Source organism: Asterias amurensis, chromosome 7, assembly GCF_032118995.1.
Source record: "Asterias amurensis chromosome 7, ASM3211899v1".
In the NCBI taxonomy this organism is placed as follows: domain Eukaryota; kingdom Metazoa; phylum Echinodermata; class Asteroidea; order Forcipulatida; family Asteriidae; genus Asterias; species Asterias amurensis.
This window is the reverse complement of record NC_092654.1, coordinates 14,910,737-14,930,659: the sequence shown is the minus strand read 5'-3', so window position 1 is coordinate 14,930,659 and position 19,923 is coordinate 14,910,737. Positions and strand designations below refer to the sequence as shown.

Sequence of the window (19,923 nt, the reverse complement as noted above, 5' to 3'; positions counted from 1 at the left end):
CTAGTTTTTGAGAAAGAAGTAATTTCCCACGAGTTTGATTTCGGACCTCAAGTTTAGAATTTGAGGTCTCGAAATCAAGCATCAGAAAGCATGCAACTTCGTGTGACAAGGGTGTTTTTTCTTTTATTGTTATCTCTCAATTGAGCTCGGATTGTCATAGGTTTGTTATTTCATGCATATGTTGAGATACACTAACTGTGAAGACTTGTCTTTGACAAATACCAATAGTGTCCAGTGTCTTTAAGATGCTGTATTTGTTTCCCATTTAAATTTGTCATGCTCTTTGATCTACCTCTCCAGCACTGAGGATACTGTTTCCCCCAAAAGCTCCTAGGAATCTGTAACTCCAGGGGTCATCAAAAGTTGGAATATCCATCATTTCAATGTCGCCAATGATTTTATGGTGGTCTTCTAATGATTATATTTTGTACATTCTGTAAAATGTATTGTATCACCATTTACCTGTTTGTTAGCTGAAATCGAATTTGCTGAAATCGAGTTTGTTTAGTTTTAAAAATGTGGACAATGAATCCAAATCCAAACCAAATTAAACCTTGAACGGTTTTTCATTGTTTTTATATTGTAATTGTTTAAACGTCTCTATTATCTAATTGTTTTAATGATGTATTTTGGTAAAGTAATTTTTGTATTTTACCAAATTAATACGTCCACTTGTGTGAATTCCTTAAAATGTACTTAAGTATGTACTCCTGTAGTTCGGTGTTGCTATATTATATTTTTATACGTGTAATTTTTGAACACTATCTTTCTTACCTTATTATGCCACATAATTCAGCTTTGTGCTACCAGTTTTGTTTTTAAATACAAATGTTTGTTTAATGATCAATTCCATCTGTCCCACTATCTTTCGCTCCAGACCTTCAGATGATCACTTTATCCAGGTTCTCGCTGTGCGTAAAGGCAGGAAGTTGGTCGCCAGAGTCCTGCCGCTCCTTGACAGAAAAGAAGCCCAGTGCGTGATCCAGGCAATCCTTAGAAATCTTAGCTTCCTTCTCAAGAAAGAGTCTCAAGAAATGCAGAGGGAACTAAAAGATTTGCAGAAGGGAAACGTTCAAGAGGTACGACTTGGGTTGGGTTTGGAAAAAAAAACGCCATTAGCCCCAAAACAAAAGTAAACAATAGTTCATGAAAGGGTTACACCAACGTCTAACATTGACCCGAAGGTAAAAGTCGACGAAAGTCCTTTATTTGCTTCTCATACGGTCATTGTTGAGTAAATGAAGACGTATTGTCACTGAGAAAAAAATGAAAACAAACAGACAGTTCTTAAGAGAGTTTTTTTTTGTGTATCTCCTATTGCTGTTTATATCAATTTGAATTAATCCATACTACTTCCTTGTTTGGCAGACCTTACCGAAACTCATAATACCAGTGTGGCGTTGCATCCAGTCAACAAGCCTGTCGGAGCTTACCTGTATAGTCAAGCAATTAACAGCAGGAGCTAGTGGGGTCTCTCCACCCCGACAATACAGCTCAGTTATGTCACTCCAGCTACAAAGCAAGGTATGTATTTAACTAATCCCCACCCCCTTTCTTACATGCTGCCCTACACCTATGGAACAAACTGCCAGAACAAGTGAAATCATGTTTTTCTTTAACATATTAATACACTGGACACTATTTGTAATTGTGAAAGACCAGTCTTCTGACATGGTATATCCTAACAGTATACATAAAATAACAAAACTGTAAAAAGTTTGAAGCCAATTGGTTGTTGAAGTTGCAAGATAATAATGGAAGAAAAAACACCCTTGTCACAAGAAGTTGTGTGCTTTCATGTTTGATTTTGATGCTTTCATGTTTGATTTTGAGACCTCACGCATGAGGTCTCAAAATCAGTTCAAATATTTTACTGAGATATTACTTCGTTCTAAAAAAAACTACATTACTTCAGAGGGTGCCGTTTCTCACATTGTGTTATGCTATCAACAGCTCTCCATTGATCGTGAACAAATAAGATTTCATGCTACCAATTTTTGGGAGAAAAAAACCAATAATGTCCAGTGCCTTTAAGACGGATCTTTTCAATTAAGTATGCAAGTAAATGTTTTTTTTTTTATTCTTTAATGTTTTCTTACACGTGTACATGTATATACATATTTTGTTTGTATTTCTCTACCACATGTTCTGTGTTTTTTTCCTTCTTAGTGTGACCCTTGGAATAAGTACGGGCATGAAACGGCAAGTCTGATCATATAGTAGCTCTTTAGTTTTATTGAGATCTGTAAACGGTGAATCTGTTGGGTGAAGACACGCAAAGACGTCAGTTAAGGTCTTCGGCCCAAAACAGAATGCTCATACAAAATATACAATAATAATTACATAAACTAAACTTTAAAAGAATAAACAATGAAACGATAAAACAATACTCGCGGTTCGCGCCAAAATTAAGGACGCGACCGCCATCTTGGATTTAAGGCAAATTAACGGTGAAATGCAATATAAACAGGTTATTTCCAATCCCAGAAGCAATGATAAAATATACTAAAGGATCTCCAAAATGTTACATTCAGTAACACTGCTAAGATTATTAGGAAAGGCTCTAGAGGTAATAAATATATCTAAACACCGCAAATCAATAAATAGCTAGCGTGATGTTGCAAAAGCAACCAGATATCCACTAAAGTCAACAACATTCTATAAACAAATTGAGACTTGAGGATAGTGCTTATTACATACTATTTAATCTAAGTAGTAATTAGGAAAACATTTAAATGCAAAATATAACAAGATCTTTACCTGTTGGGTGAAGACACGCAAAGACGTCAGTTAAGGTCTTCGGCCCAAAACAGAATGCTCTTGAACCGGAAAGCAGCCCGCAGAGGGCGCTAGCCATGCAAGTAAAGCAAATGATTACGTAACATAAAAATAAACGTGGGGGGGGGGTCGCATCGCACCCGTGACATTATTCCCCCTGGAGAAAAATGTCGTCCTCGGCATGCAACTAGCATAACCTATGTTACATATTTACACAATGGAAATTTTACAACTTATGAAAACAAAATGGTGGCAAATGTCTTCCATACCATCCAACCTTTAAACAAAACTCTGGTGTTCCAAGCATTTAGTTAGAACAACAAAAAGGTAAGTATTCTATAACTAAGGAGCAGAACACCAGTAATTTAAATACATCTCTAAATGGTTCCTTCAAAAAAGACTCTGTCATTTTGGTAGACAAAACTTAATGCAGAAGTTAATTACATTACAACTTCAATATCTTGACACATTGAAAGTAACAATTATAACGACATGAACATAACTCAGAGAGATTTTTTGTTTCTTTCTCTCTATAACAGTATTATTTAAATAATACTTCGTTATCTTCATTGAGTTACAATCAATAATAATACAGTGTATATACAATTGGGGGGGGGGTTATTAGATGGAACTGTGTTCTTGCAGAAGGAGACGCAGACAAGCTTTTCTTCTTGTCTTAGCCATAGTAGGCTCTTTCCACTTGTCGAACAGTCGTCGTCCATTGCATATCTTTTCTTGGCGTGATGTATCTCGTGCTTGCAGTTGTTTGGTTTGACCTATGAAGTCATAGGTAAACCTTGTGGGCGGCTGTCTGTTTCTGATAGGTCTAGGGCTCGGTGGCGAAAGATATACCGTACTTTCAGTGTCGTTCGACTCATCCGTAACATCAATAGTTTGGGTTTCCAGTAACTCAGGGGTAAGTTGCGGTGGTGCGACAGGAGGGGAAACTTCAACGACATTGCTTGGCTCAAGATCTATGATTGGTGTGAGGACAGGAGGTGATAGTGACGGAGATAGTGAAGGAGACATTGACGAAGATTCAGTTTCTACTGGGATGAAGTCTATGTCTATCTCTTCGTCGCTAGTTTCACTATGATCCATGATAGTTGGAACTTTCTCACTCTCCTGATGTTCGTCTGACTCTAACTGGGTTTCCTGATGTGGTTCATCGGCTGTTGTGTTGTTCTCTTCTAGTGGGAGAAACATGCATGGAGTCAGCATGTTTCTGTGCACAGTTCTTTCTCTACCGTCACCGAGGGAGCGGAGGCTGTACACAGGTAGATCTTTGTGCTTTGAAATCACAATATAGGGCTGTGATTCCCATCTATCGGCTAATTTGCATGTGCCAATGAGGTTCTTGTTTTGGATGAGGACTCTGTCACCTAGACGTAGAGGAGCGATGGAGGAACCTCTGTCATACAGGCGTTTCTGCTTCGACTGCGCTTGTTTGACGTAGTCGCTGGCCCTTGTGTATGATTTCTGTAGTCTTTCTCTCAGCTGCTCTACATAGTCCGCATAGTTTGAAGTAGACTCTCTCTGAGTGGAATTGAGTCCAAACATCAAGTCGACTGGTAGATTTGGGTGTCTACCAAACATCAGGTAGAACGGAGCATAACCGGTGGAGTCGTGACGTGTGGAGTTGTATGCGTGTGTCATTATTTCAACGTATTGCTTCCAGTCTTTCTTCTGATTTTCTTCTAATGTCCCAAGCATGTTAAGGAGCGTATGGTTAAAACGCTCTGTGACGCCATTTCCTTGAGGGTGATACGGGGTAGTTCGGCTCTTTTTGATGCCACAGATCTTGCATAATTCTCGGATGAGTTGGCTTTCAAAGTTGCGACCCTGATCAGCGTGTAGTCGTACAGGAAATCCGTAGTGCTGTATTATCTTTTCCCAGAGTATCTTAGCAACTGTGCCTGCCTTCTGATCGCGAGATGGAAACGCCTGGGCATACTTGGTGAAATGATCTGTGATTACCAAAATGTTTTCATAGCCACCTTTGCTTCTTTCCAGCTTGAGGTAATCGATGCAGAGTAATTCCATAGGCTCAGTTGTGGTGATGCTGACCAAAGGTACACGCGTTTTTGTAGACGGAGTTTTTCTTAGGCAGCATCGCTTGCATTGTTCACACCAAGTTTTGATGTCACTTGCCATCTTGGACCAAAAGAAGCGGGTTCTTGCGATGTCGAGCGTTCTTTCGTAGCCCAAGTGACCGAAATCATTGTGGAGTGATGTCATTACTGTGTGTCGAAATTGTTCAGGGAGAACAAGCTGTTCGGCTGTTGATCCGTCATGGGTCTTTATGAGACGATAGAGTACGCCGTTTTTCATGTGAAGCTTTTCCCATTGTCTTTGGTACATGAGGCATCCGAGCTTTTCACAACTCCTCTCTGCTCTGGTTGGTTTTCTTCCTTTCTCTAGATAGTGTATGACTCTGGATATGTCCGTGTCACTTCTCTGAGCGGATATGATGTCTTTCTCTTGTAGTCTCGGCAACTCATTTGATGGGAGTGACGTGTGACTCTGTGTCATGACATCGCATCTTGCAATTGGAGGTTCGATGAAGGGAGTTGTTTCGGGTGGGTGACTGTTGCAGATAGCTTGCACGATGTGGGGAGGAATTGTGATTGCATCCTTTTGGAATGACAAGAGACTTCTTGAAGTATCAGCTTGCGATTTGCGAGAGAGTGCATCAGCCGCTCCGTTGTTCTTTCCGGGCTTGTATTTAACAGTGAAATTGAACTGAGATAGTGCCGCAATCCATCTTTGGCCTGTCGCATCTAGTTTGGCAGATGTAGTGACATAAAGGAGAGGATTGTTGTCTGTCAGCACGGTACATTGGTTGCCCAGAAGATAGTCTCGTAGCTTGTCAGTAATCGCCCACTTCATGGCTAGGAATTCTAACTTATGTGCTGCGTAGCGAGATTCGGCGGGGTTGAGTCCTCTGCTTGCGTAAGCGATGACTCTCTCTGTTCCATTTTGGACTTGGCTGAGGACAGCTCCGAGCCCTACTCCTGATGCATCGGTCTGGAGTATAAACGGGAGTGAATAGTCGGCGTAGGCGAGGATCGGTGGAGATGTCAAGTACTGCTTTAACATGTCCATCGCGTTCTGACACTCTTCTGTCCAGATGAAAGGTGGGGTTACAGATGGAGAGGTGTTTTTGGTATTCTTCTTCTTTCGTCTTGGGTCACCAGCAGTGAGCTTGTAGAGAGGTGAGACAACGTGTGAGTATCCTTTAATAAATCTTCTATAGTAGCCAGTGAAGCCGAGGAAGCGTTGTAGTTCCTTGCGATTAGTGGGGGTTGGCCAGTGCTCTACTTGTTGCGTCTTCTCTGGATCAGTACTAATGCCTTTGTTCGAAACGATGTGTCCGAGGTATCTAACTTCTTCTTGGAGGAGGTTACACTTGGACGGCTTCAGTTTCAGACCGTGTTGCCTCAAACAGGAGAACACTTTAGAGAGGCGGTCGAGATGGTCTTCGAAGTTGGCAGAGAATATGATGATGTCATCGAGGTAGAGAAGACACGTGACGTAGTTTTGCTCTCCGAGACAAGTCATCATCAGACGTTGGAATGTAGCTGGGGCATTTGCTAAGCCGAAGGGCATCCGATTACATTCAAATAGTCCCATGGGGGTAGTGAACGCTGTCTTAGGTATGTCTTCGTCTTCCATTTGAACCTGCCAGTAGCCTGATGTGAGATCTAGAGTGGTGAAGAGTTGAGCATTTCCAAGAGCGTCCAGTGCTTCATCGATGCGAGGGAGAGGATATGCATCACGTACAGTTTTGCTGTTCAGGCGACGATAGTCAATACATATCCGCAGTGAACCATCCTTCTTATGGGCTATCACTATCGGTGAGGCGAATGGACTGTTACTTCTGCGGATGACACCTGCTTCTTCCATGGCCTTGAGATGATCTTTGACAGCTTGGTATTGTGAAGGAGGAATTCGGCGGTGAGGAAGTCGAAAGGGTTGATTGTCTATGAGTGGGATGGAGTGCTTCATCGTCGACGTACATCCAAAGTCCAGGGGACTGGATGAGAATACGTCAGAGTAATTCTGAAGGAGACTCTCTAGCTGCTGCTTTTGTGACTCGCTGTCTAACTTCGCTTTGGATAGGTCAACAAGTGGTGTATGTTTAACATCTCCTGGACTTTCATGGACTTGGCTCAGCTGATAAGAAGGAGAAACATCTTCGTCTTCCTGTCTAGCTTGTAACGTTTCGTAGTCTTCATTGAGTGGTAGATCATCAATGCGCTGGATGTATGCTAGCTGTGCGAGTTTGCAGTTGCGTTTGATGGTTATGGGCTTGGCGGAGATGTTGCAAAGTCTCACGGGTACTTGGCAGTTAGATTCAACATCTGTGACCAGGTTGCTAACTTTTAAAGATGAAGAGCTTCGAGGAAAGTTTTCAACTACTGCAGTGTACGGACCTTTGCCAGGGGGTGCCTGACAAATGATGTCTACTTCTTGGCCTGCTGGTATCACTCGGGGGTATCGGCCGATGTACCTAGCGTAGCCGATGGTACCGTCGCTGTGGCTACCAGGTTCTGAAGCAGAAATACTGTTGAAGGCTGCATACCATGCAGAGCTCTTCGGAGGCAGGAACTTATTACTCTTTGTCACTTGATGGTCTCTCTTCACTGCTCTGATGACATTAGTACCAATGAGGACTGGAACGTTTCTACGGTAACTGTCTGCTTGTACAACAAATGTAGGAACATCCTTGTAGACGACGTCCATTATAGTGATGGTTAAAGGGATGACACCTCGGTGAGGAACGCTGTGCCCACTAGCACTTTCGATGGAGACTTCTGAAGGAGAAATTTCCATGTTCTGGAGCTCAGGGTTTTGCCTCAAGATGTCTTCCGTTATCGACGTGATCTGGGAGCCAGAGTCTATTAGGGCAGTGTAGTTCACACCATTAACGTTGACGACGTCTTCGTTTGTTGGACCAATCAATTGCTGGTGATGGAGAGGTATGTTACCACCGTGGCATATTGAAGACAGACGTGGTGCAGTGTTTGAAGGAGAACTTACTACTGGGCTCGCTGATTCCCGGCCTCTGACGGCTTGCCCATTGGCCGTGGGCCGTTGGAGTTTAAAGGGGCACTTCTGCATCCTTTGGCAATATGACCTTCATTGCCGCATCTGTGGCAGTAGAACACTCGTTGACCAGAGGCATGTTGGTCTGTTCTTGGTTGCTGAGGTCCACGTGGAGTTTGATGAGAGATATGATCTACCCTCAGAGCTAGTTGATGGACAGTGGCGAGAAGTTCTTGTAACACATCATGATCGGTAGTTGGTTTGGGGCTCTTGACATCTGGCACTTTCGGTGAGGATTGCTGATATGGAGGACGAATCTGCTGCAATTGTTGAGCTTGAAGCTTGGTTCCTGTCTTTGCAGCTGCTGCAATCCTAGACTCTCGTTCCAGTTGACGAAGTTCAATTTGAAGTTCCCGAAACGTCATATCTCTGGGCTTCATCGGTGCGAGTCTCTGTGTAACTTTCTCGTCTTTGACGCCTCTCATAAATTGTTGCGTCAGCATACTGTTTCTATTAGGAAAAGGGCGACTTAGGGTTGACTTTTCCTCTATGGTTCTCAGCGTTGCCTCTAGTTCGACGGCGTAGATGCTCGGTAGTTCGGTGGGATGTTTCACACGCTCATAGAAGCTGGCTAATGGATCACCAGTCAGGAATACATCTCCGAACTGTGCTTTGAGTTCTGCAAAGGCGTGGCTTGGGGTCTGATGTGTTGGATGGAGATTGAGTACAAGTTTTCTTGCAGCGCCACCAAGATATCTCACGATGGTAGAAAACTGGATTTCTTCAGGCATCGAAGTAGTTTCGATGAGATAATTCACGTCTCGGACCCAATCTTCAATGGCGATTGTTGCACCTTGGTCACGCCCTGTAAACATAGGTACACTTTTCACTTGATGTGATGGAAGTAAACGGTGATGGGATGAAAGCGTAGTGGAGTTGCGGTCAGGTAGGTGGTGATTCTGAGGTGTGAGAACTGGATAGTCGGTTGAAGAAGAACCTTGCCTCGGCGCTTGGCTAGACCTCAAAGGATAGTCATTTGAAGAAGACCCTTGCCTTGGCAATGTGGTAGACATCATTGGAGTTGACCGTTGTGCATGAGTACCTGGAACTGATTGATGCAGTGAGCCTCGGGATAGTCTTCGCTCGATGTTTCCCAGTTGCGAAAGCATGCGATCGGTTGTTTGCTGGATGTCGCCTAGTTCTTCTTGGAAGGGAGAGGTATGTTGAGGTCTGTTCGGAAGAGTTCGACGAGATGATCTGTGACCAAATGCTGCTGTGGACGATGGGAATTCTTCCTCGTCAGACATGCTTCCAAGAACACAGTCCAAAGATAAAATACAGAGTGACAAAGTATGCAAAAGAACACAATTCAAAAGTATCAAAAATGGTCATCAATGCAATACCTTCACAAAATGTAAAATGGCTGTCAGAAAAAATGATAATATCAATCCAACTGAAGCAATCATGAAATGCAATCAATGTAACCAATGCAAAAACAAATCAGCAATAGCAAAATATAATCTTTGAATGCAAATTGGAACACATCAATATTCAGAAGAAGAAAAAATTCTGTACGCAATTGAAGTACCAGAAACAATGGAATTTTCGTGCGACAATTCTGAAGGAAATGACTTCAATTATCTCTACCCAATTGAGGTAATAAAGAGAAACTTTCACACAGCTGGACAATCAAAATGTCTCAAATACAATACAAAAGAATTTACAGGTGTTCTTTTACACCCCAGGAATTTAGCATCGCCAAAGGCAAACAACAATGTATGGATTAAAGTTCTTTTCAGCTGAATGAGAACTTTAAGTACCTACTCCCATTAAGTGGACACCTGTCTAAATGCCAGACAAGATTAATGACTCCTAACAATACCAACAATACCAAATCCGAATCCAAAATACAACTGAGACTTGATTCAATCAAATTCCAATAATGTCAATGTTCATAATGGGAATTGTTCATCAGCTGCTTGTCTGGTGGTAACAACCGAACGCACTCTTAATCGGCACAGTGGAAGAGTACAAAGGAGGTCTTTAGTCCGTGTGACAATGCTATTGTGTTTATTGTCCTGATGATGGTGCTTTCCCGATCGTATGAGTTTAAACAACTATGAGTTTGTCCAAAATGGAGGCGATCGAATTCTTTGCGAGAGTTCGTGAAATCTGCAAATTTTTATTATTGGCAAAATGTTCAAGAACACCGCGATAAACTTGTTCTTGATGTTGGCGAAAATGTTCAACAGTTCCGATCGTGAAGAAAAAACATCCGGCACTCAGGGGCGTTGAAGAGGCTGGATAAGGTTGCTCAATCACGGGTGATCCAAGTCCGATGGTAAGGATACGGCGGTCCAAAATTCTTCACGTCTGGAGTGTTGAGGGTCTCTCCGATCCGCGGGGCAGGGTTCAGGGGGGAAGGCCGCTCTGCCCGCTGGAACCCGGCTGTCCTGGCTGGGGATGCCTTCAACGTCTTGATGGGGTAATCTGTACCGGTCACAAGATTGACGGGTATAATGTACTCTGACGATCAAGTGATGCTTGATGCCGTCGTCGATATGCCCGTACCCGGATTCTCCACCAAATGTGACCCTTGGAATAAGTACGGGCATGAAACGGCAAGTCTGATCATATAGTAGCTCTTTAGTTTTATTGAGATCTGTAAACGGTGAATCTGTTGGGTGAAGACACGCAAAGACGTCAGTTAAGGTCTTCGGCCCAAAACAGAATGCTCATACAAAATATACAATAATAATTACATAAACTAAACTTTAAAAGAATAAACAATGAAACGATAAAACAATACTCGCGGTTCGCGCCAAAATTAAGGACGCGACCGCCATCTTGGATTTAAGGCAAATTAACGGTGAAATGCAATATAAACAGGTTATTTCCAATCCCAGAAGCAATGATAAAATATACTAAAGGATCTCCAAAATGTTACATTCAGTAACACTGCTAAGATTATTAGGAAAGGCTCTAGAGGTAATAAATATATCTAAACACCGCAAATCAATAAATAGCTAGCGTGATGTTGCAAAAGCAACCAGATATCCACTAAAGTCAACAACATTCTATAAACAAATTGAGACTTGAGGATAGTGCTTATTACATACTATTTAATCTAAGTAGTAATTAGGAAAACATTTAAATGCAAAATATAACAAGATCTTTACCTGTTGGGTGAAGACACGCAAAGACGTCAGTTAAGGTCTTCGGCCCAAAACAGAATGCTCTTGAACCGGAAAGCAGCCCGCAGAGGGCGCTAGCCATGCAAGTAAAGCAAATGATTACGTAACATAAAAATAAACGTGGGGGGGGGTCGCATCGCACCCGTGACATTAGCTTAGGTCTCTGTTTCATCTTTGGTTAATGTATGTTAATGTTCGTATTTAGTAGCATGAGCATTTTGATGGATTTGTGCACTTTATAAGTTATCATTATTAATGTTATATATTTGGTTTGCGGTAACACCATGTGTGTATCTACTTGCCAGGTAGAGTTTGTTCTTAGGGAACTGTCTTGCTTTATTCTACTGCCGTGGAGTAGAAAATCTGAGGTTCGGGAGACTTCTCAGTTCTGAAAAGAACTGTACTGCTTTTATAACTATTACCTGGGCGGATGGTATAGAAATTAGACTGGACTACTACTTTAGCTTATAGGATCGTAATAACTGTACTGCCGTGGAGTCGGTTCTGAATTGGTCTCAACGTTTCGACTAGCTTGCTCTAGTCATCGTCAGGAGACAGTTCCCTAAGAACAACTCTACCTGGCAAGTAGATACACACATGGTGTTACCGCAAACCAAATATATATTGATATCCCACCATGCAATGCCTAAAATCCTATATTATTAATGTTATTATTAACTCAGGTTCTTTCGTGTCAAATCATAGTCCCCATGTATATCTTTTTAATGTAAACATTAATTGACTGAGCTAGTTTATTAAATAAGTTTGTTTGTTCTGTTTTTCTGTTAAAGCCACTTCACTACAAGCCTTGGCTGATAAGAGTGGTGCCTTCACAGTATTTTGTTTACATTTTGTTATGTACTTGTTCAAGATGGAAATAAATGTTATATTGAATTGGTTTGAATTTTAAAAATCTTAAGTGCATGTCAAAAGTTTAAAAAGACTAATAATTGAAGGGAGGGTAGGCGTTTACTGCAGTGTGTAGCTCAACATTAGTTTTAAAATATCAAATGATATTCTTAAACAAGAAACATGATATTCCTAAACAAGAAACGTAAGATATTCTTAACATTTCTTGGTTTTCATCTTGCATAGTTTGGTGTGTCTATCGTGCTGTGTCTGCTTAGTCAGGGTGAGAGGATCTACACCACCACATCAATGGTGGACTTGGAAGAAGACACGCAAAATGATTGGTAAGACTTAAGGTGAACCCCTGGCTGCCGCTTCCCAGGTTGTATCCTAAACATATGTGTGATCCCTGGCTACATGGCAGTTAATGGTTGTATGGCTTCTGACTGGCACCTCCGAACAGCAATATTGACTAACGGGAAGACGGTCAACATAAGGGCTGGATAGCTCAGTTGGTAGAACACTGGCACGATAAACTGGAATTTGGTTCAAATCCTGATCTAGACATTTCTTCTTTCTTCAACCTATAATCATTTAAAATTTTCTCAGTCAGTTTCCCTTTATTTGATAATTTTTTTTTTTTTTTTTTGTAATTAATCATTGTTCATACTTTGACAAAAAAATTGGTTCTGTTAATATTTCAAAAAGTTTCAGAACTAACATATGCATGAAACACTGTCATTTCTCGCCATGTACAATTTGATGAACCTGTAGGTGTTATTCCCGCCTTGCACAACATTATTCTAAGCAGTGTGTTTGTGCTATGTGTTTGTTGTACAGGGTGGATTGTGTGAATCAAATTGCTAAAGACATCTGTGTGGTTGACAGCGACTCCATACCCCAACCTCTCCTCATGTTCAACAACATCCTGCCTCACTTTGCACGCTTTGTCAGCAAGCAGACATTCAATGCACTGGAGACCAGACTCGGGTAAGAAAATGGCAGTGTGTGGATTCAAACTGGAAAGATAATGTGAGTTTGTGGATTCCAACCTGAAACATAGTGTCAGTGTGTGGCTTCCAACCTGAAACATAGTGTCAGTGTGTGGATTCCAACCTGAAATATAGTGTCAGTGTGTGGATTCCAACCTGAAATATAGTGTCAGTGTGTGGATTCCAACCTGAAATACAATGCCAGTGTGTGGATTCCAACCTGGAATACAATGCATGTGTGTGGATTCCAACCTGGAATACAATGCATGTGTGTGGATTCCAACCTGGAATACAATGCCTGTGTGTGGATTCCAACCTGGAATACAATGCCTGTGTGTGGATTCCAACCTGGAATACAATGCCAGTGTGTGGATTCCAACCTGGAATACAATGCATGTGTGTGGATTCCAACCTGGAATACAATGCCTGTGTGTGGATTCCAACCTGAAATACAATGCCAGTGTGTGGATTCCAACCTGAAATACAATGCCAGTGTGTGGATTCCAACCTGGAATACAATGCCAGTGTGTGGATTCCAACCTGGAATACAATGCCTGTGTGTGGATTCCAACCTGGAATACAATGCCAGTGTGTGGATTCCAACCTGAAATACAATGCCAGTGTGTGGATTCCAACCTGGAATACAATGCCAGTGTGTGGATTCCAACCTGGAATACAATGCATGTGTGTGGATTCCAACCTGGAATACAATGCCAGTGTGTGGATTCCAACCTGAAATACAATGCCAGTGTGTGGATTCCAACCTGGAATACAATGCCTGTGTGTGGATTCCAACCTGAAATACAATGCCAGTGTGTGGATTCCAACCTGGAATACAATGCCTGTGTGTGGATTCCAACCTGGAATACAATGCCTGTGTGTGGATTCCAACCTGGAATACAATGCCTGTGTGTGGATTCCAACCTGAAATACAATGCCAGTGTGTGGATTCGAACATGATATACAATGTCAGTTTATGGATTCCAACCTGATGTAATGTCAGTGTGTGGATTCCAACCTTTATAATTTGATATGTTCCCGCACCTTGATGACTTAGGGTATGTTCAGACAGCGTACTAACTTAGACCCGAACCGGTCTAACTTTTACGAGCAGCGGGGGGTGGTCGTAAAAATAAAAACCCATTGCGTTCAGACAGCACAGAGTTAAACCCGATCCGGTTTATCTTCGGTTTTAAGAGGTCAAAGTAGACGCGACCCCGTTGCTCTACATCCGGTTTTATTCATCAGATTCACGCACCGAGTATGCCGAGATACTGAGTGCCCCATGCCCTGGATGATCAGACAGGGCATAATTATTGGATACAAATGGCTCACTCGAACGCGGTAACAGTTTTACCGTTGGGAGGATATGGGCACTTAAAACAAACATGAACACGACTCGAAAATATTTTTTTAAACAAACAAAATATTGATACAAACCGCCGAGAAAACTCACCAAAATATTGTCCATATTCCATGAAACAGAACACGTTTCTTTTTTGTGTTTTGTTTTATACCACTGTTTCCGATTTAATAAATACTTTTAGTTTGTACTTCAATCGATTGGAAGTTGCGATCTCTCAAAAGCTGGTGCCGCGATTTTTATTCCGATTCGTTCATAAACACAACTACACACTTGCAAGTTACGTAAATACATGTACTTTGCAGTATTTTCCCAACTTCCCAACAACGTGGTGATATTGCTGGCGTAGGGAATTTCCCCTACACACAGCCTCGCGCCCACTGCAGTTCATTCTCCTAGATTGAAAGTACAGCACGCTAGTAACGGTGACGGCAATAGAAAGGCACATCCACGGGATCGGTGATGGATAACTATGGGATATCAGAGATTGATCACTATGGGATGGCAGCGCTGTACACATGTGAGAAGCATTACAAAATATGCTTCTTCGCTGCGCTCGTAGTATACGCATGAAAAACAGTTTCAATTTATTGTAGGACACTCAACAAAAAAAGCTTGGAAAATATAATTTTGTTTCAGAATTTAATGAATCATGGGCGTGGGCCTGTGTTAAACTGCATACACCGATCGAGAGGGTTTCGCCAACTCGGTAAGCGGCAAGAAATTAATATAATACTCGGTGCTTTTCAGCATCAGAGGCAACAGAAACCGTATACAAGCACTCCCGGTCCCGGGCGTGTGCATTGAACCACACAATGGGTCGTCCGTTGTGAGTTAAAACCGGATGTCATTCTGTCCACACGCAGTGTTAAAAGATAAACCCGAACCGGTTTAGACTTAGACCGCCTCGCTGGACGGTTTAAGTTTTGGGGTTTAAACCCGATCCGGTCTAACTTTATTTGCGTTCACACGCACAAAAGTTGAACCCGAACCGGTCTAAGTGGACTTAGACCAACTTTAGCACGGCGTGTGAACGACCTCTTAGATGTAATGTTTGTATGGGAATCCCGTAATTTTGATTTTCTTTATTTATTACAGATCCATTACAGAGGATAAGATTGGCAAGTAGCTACACTGATCCCCACTACCCATTGTATATAAATCCTTTCTAAAATAACATCCAACAATACATGTATTCTCTTTTTTGTAAAGGAAATCATCGAAAAGGTAATTAAATAACTTGCTTAATGGGAAGTATGAATCGAATCTTACCCAGAAACATACATTCCATTGAGGTAGAATAAGCTTGATTTAAACAATGTGCCTTGCAGGGCAATTTTTAAATACATTTTTGTCACCGATGTTTCTTCAACATCCAAACTGATGAAATTCATTGTATGGTTTGTATCTTGTAACTCGTGAAGTGTCCCTTGTCATTGGAAGTGGCACACTGTTTGGACTGTGTATTGTAAGGGCTGGGGCCGATTTCACAAAGATCTAAGATTGATCATAACTGCAAACCAATCGTAGTTGCTTAGTAAAGTGTGATGTCACAATACAAATCACTATGGTGACACTGACAATTTGTCTTGCGATGAACTTTATTGCTTTGTGAAATCGGCCCCTGGTCAAATAGACATTATTTATAATGCATTTGTATTGGTAACATTACACCTTGGACCATAATTTGACCTTTGTGAAAGTTCAGGTTGTGACCCAAGTAAAGCTTGAGATGTAAGCTTTGAACTTAATGTAGGCCTTGACTACACTCTAGAATTTTTATTTGGATTTTCTGGGCCCAAAAAAGGGACAACAAAATACACTAAGTCCACAGAATTACATGAACTGACACGGTTTGAAGATAATGATGGTAGAAAGCTTCCCTTAAACATTACTTGGTGAGGTGCTATAGTTTGTGAGAAATGAGTAAAACCATGTCATGAAAATAAGTTGATTTCAACAAAAACAATTTCAACAAAATAATCAAGAGACGAAATTATTTTAGCATGTACAACATATTTACGCGACTCTCGTTAATACGATGCGCTGTGATTTTCACCTTTATTTCTCAAAAACCTTTTTGACTAAAGAAGCTCAAACTTCTTCAGGTAAGTTTTATTGTATACATTTTCATTCACAGTGAGTAGGGATTCATATCATATCAAAAACTGGATCTACAAAGGGTATCCAAACCCTTAACAAAGGGCTTGTCAGTATAAGGCATATTTCAATACACAGCAACTGATTCAGACACAGAGAACCCTTCCCATCCATGGAGGTAATTCTAATATCAAAGTTTTCAATTATTACAAAAAAGCTACAACTGAATCATGAGTTTCCTACAAGTGTTCATGTAGAGGCGGAATCATCTAAGATTTTTACAAAGGAAAGGGTCAAAAGTGTGTTTAAGATCTTAATTTTGTTAAATCTATTTTTTTTTAATGTTTCGAGAGCGATCAAAAAGTCTGCACAATGATAACTTGCAATTCCCTTTTTTTTTATAAGTTATTTTATTGTCTGGTTGCGAGAGTCTAGTTGAAAGTAATTTAAAGTGATCAAATAACTGTTTCCTACTTGTAGTGTGAAATGAGTTAGTGATGTTTTTTTTAAGGATCCTTATATCTTTAATTTGACTGTTTTTGGATGTGTTAATTAATAATATTTTCAACACACATGGGGCCGATTTCATAAAGTGGGCAGAAAATTTTGCAAAGCAAATTTCTATGCTTAGCCCCAAAATGATGAGGCACAATTCACAACGGTGTAAACTTGACTCCTGGCTGGTAATTAATTTCTGCTTATCTACATTTTTCTGTGCTTAGCAATTTTTTGTGCTTACAGGTTTTATTAAATCGGTCCCTTGTAACAAGCAAACATATTTAAGGCATTCCTTTTGTATGTGATTGGGAGTCTCTTCATAGATCATGGAAACAATTTTTGTTTAAAAAAGTTGAATTTTTGAAAATAATCAAATAAGTTCGGATCAGAGCTTAGTTTTATTTATAGATTGTCCTTGCTGCTCGGCTGTTATTGTACTCGTCAAATAATGAAAAAAAAATATGTTCATGAATTTATTCAACTGTGTTATAGAGCAATGTAATTCATTATCAAACGAAGAGTTCTCCTTAAGTTTTACTGATTTTGTTTGTTATTCTTAGAGGTGCTTTTTGCTGAGGTGACTTTATTCCAGGACGGGGCAGAAAACATAATTGTTGTGAGATTTTCTGTTTTGAAGCATGAATTCCCTCTACAATTGTTTGTTTACCTTCATAATGTTAGAAGCAAAACGAGAAGTTAAATTCATTTTATTTGATTTACTTACTATTATTGCCAAATCGAAAACAGCGTGTTGAAATTGTGGATTTGTAAATTTCTCGAGATGCTCATGCCAAAAATTATTCAGTAAGGGTTTAGCACATCCAATCATGTTGGCTAAGGCACTGGGGTGAGGCTTCAAGTTCTGGTCTTGACACATGGGCAATACACTTTACTGTATTTGCTTCACAGTGCATTTTGTCCTTATTCTAGGACTGCTGCACCTAATGAAGAAAAAGACGCAACATATTTTAGTAATACATACCATAACACGTATCATGTCTTTACTTATAAAATAGTAACTTTGGGAATGTGTAATTTAGAATGTTGATTTTGAGTTTCTATCATTTATACTTGATTGATTTGATGGTAAAGCTAGCTTTGAATTTGATACTGATATTGCTTGAAACAAGAAGATAACTTGTTCCATTTGTTTTTCTTCCCTCCATTTCTAACATCTTGTTAGTCTTTGTCAATGTAATGTCAGTGTCTGTCTAATATTTTGTATTTGTTTGTTCATCGAGTAGAGGGAACGACAGTGTTTTTTTTTTTAGTAAAGTATAGAAACCAACAATTTGACTTGTCTAGAATACTTGTCTAGAATTAGCCAGATACTCTACCCAGAAAAAAACTCATTGCATGCTTATTTAACGAAGAACAGAGAGTAAATAATGCTGTTACTAAGTGGATCAAATGCTCATCAGAAGAAATCACCAGAGGTTTGGCAAAGGGAAAGAAAATTGCGCTTACTTTTTTTTAATACTTTTTTTCCCTTTTTTTTGGGGGGGGGGGGGAGACATTAAACAAAAAATGCGATAAAATGTTACAAAAACTTGGATTACAATTCGAGGGTGAGGTATTTGAACTGTTTCTTGTTTTATGTCTACATTTACTTTGAGTTTTGGTATACAGTCTACACTAAGTTAAGCAGTTTGTTTTGCATTGGTTTGTGTAATCAGTCTGACATTAAAGTAATAATCAAAATTATAATGCATAGAATTGTGTGTATTAATTAAATCGTAAAGATGTTAATGGTTTTTATTGGCCAAAATGAATACTAATATTTTATTTTCAATGTACTGCAACGGTTATCTTTATTAGTGTTTAAATATTCAAACACCACACTACATTTGTTATATAATTGTGGTATTAAGAAGTTTGCATGTTTTTTCTTTTGGTTGTATTTTGCATTGAATTATTTAAATTATTTATAATTTGCCAACACCAACGAGGTGTTTCGTTTGCTACTAAGAAGAACTTATTATGCAATTATGTTTGGTAACTAGCCTCATTTCAATAAAATGATAATAGATATCGTTATCGCACCAGACTGCCTCTCATTTTCATTGTTTTATATAATGGTCCAATTCGTCTGAAGTCATCACACGTAAACCTTGCTTGCACCATTTTGGAAGCTGGCTTGCCTTTGTCTAAACAAACAAACAAACCACGCTGGTTGGCATGGACGGCCGAATGTTAGCGAAACATTCAATCGCTTGTATTTCGACACAACATTTCTGCCGGCTGTCGAATAGCAAAACATACACGAAGTATTGGTTGCTTCATTTCGAACAAACTTAACACTATATTCGGATATTTGTGCGACACTATTACAAACCATGGCTATCTGTTTTTGCTTTGCAATAATGGCTTCCAACCTTGGTTAGAAAGAAAAGCTCGGACTTTACTATTTTGATTCCCAAAATGGCAAACTATATGGTCAGACTGGGTGTCCGCGCACTACGCCCATGCTAGAATTAAAGATAACTTGGTAATTGAAGTGATAGTTTTTACCTTTGTGGATAAATACATAGGGATTAAAAAGGCTTAATTGGTTTAAAGAAAATCATAATTATTCTGTTTTATTCCACGCTTGATACCTATGGATGTGAGAGAACATTCATGTGAGAGAACAATAGAAAACCCCAAAGTGATGATGTTTCAGGGAATGTTTAGTTTTAATTGATGATTAAATGTTTGCATGAAATCTGGCAAATCGGAAATAAAACAGAATTTATTTCAAGGCACTTTTACAAATAAACACTTCTCGCTACAACAGTGGTCATAAATTTATGTGAAATTTTAGATAATAAGTTTGTTAGCGTTTTTCTGTGCCCCCCCCCACCCCCGACGGGTGTCATATCGTAGTTTAGCAGATTATTCCTAGTGAAAATTGGTCAGCTCTTTTTCCCCAGTGCGATCTCATCTGGTATTGGTTGATATATTACCGTAATACAGAACACGTGAACTTTATGGATGTGAAGGAATTGGCGGTCCAAGGACTATGATATTATTATTATTAAGTACATCCTTGACTTCTGGTTGTTTAAGTGAGGATTGTTTAGACACGAACGTATTGATTTATTCAGATGGTACCGAACTC

The 19,923-nt window shown here is 40.1% G+C and overlaps 1 protein-coding gene across 2 annotated transcripts in view; it reads left to right on the top strand.

The window, feature by feature from the left end:
- The window catches only part of LOC139939912 (uncharacterized), a 32,227-nt gene extending 13,367 nt beyond the window's left edge, over positions 1-18,860 (top strand). For both annotated transcript variants that reach the window (XM_071936074.1, XM_071936073.1), the window contains exons 13-17: positions 878-1,079; positions 1,369-1,524; positions 12,117-12,214; positions 12,711-12,860; positions 15,324-18,860. In XM_071936074.1, coding sequence (XP_071792175.1) covers positions 878-1,079; positions 1,369-1,524; positions 12,117-12,214; positions 12,711-12,860; positions 15,324-15,354 — 637 coding nt within the window. In that variant the 3' untranslated portion in view covers positions 15,355-18,860. The remainder of the gene's footprint in view (positions 1-877; positions 1,080-1,368; positions 1,525-12,116; positions 12,215-12,710; positions 12,861-15,323) is intronic.
- The last annotated feature ends 1,063 nt before the right edge of the window (positions 18,861-19,923 follow it).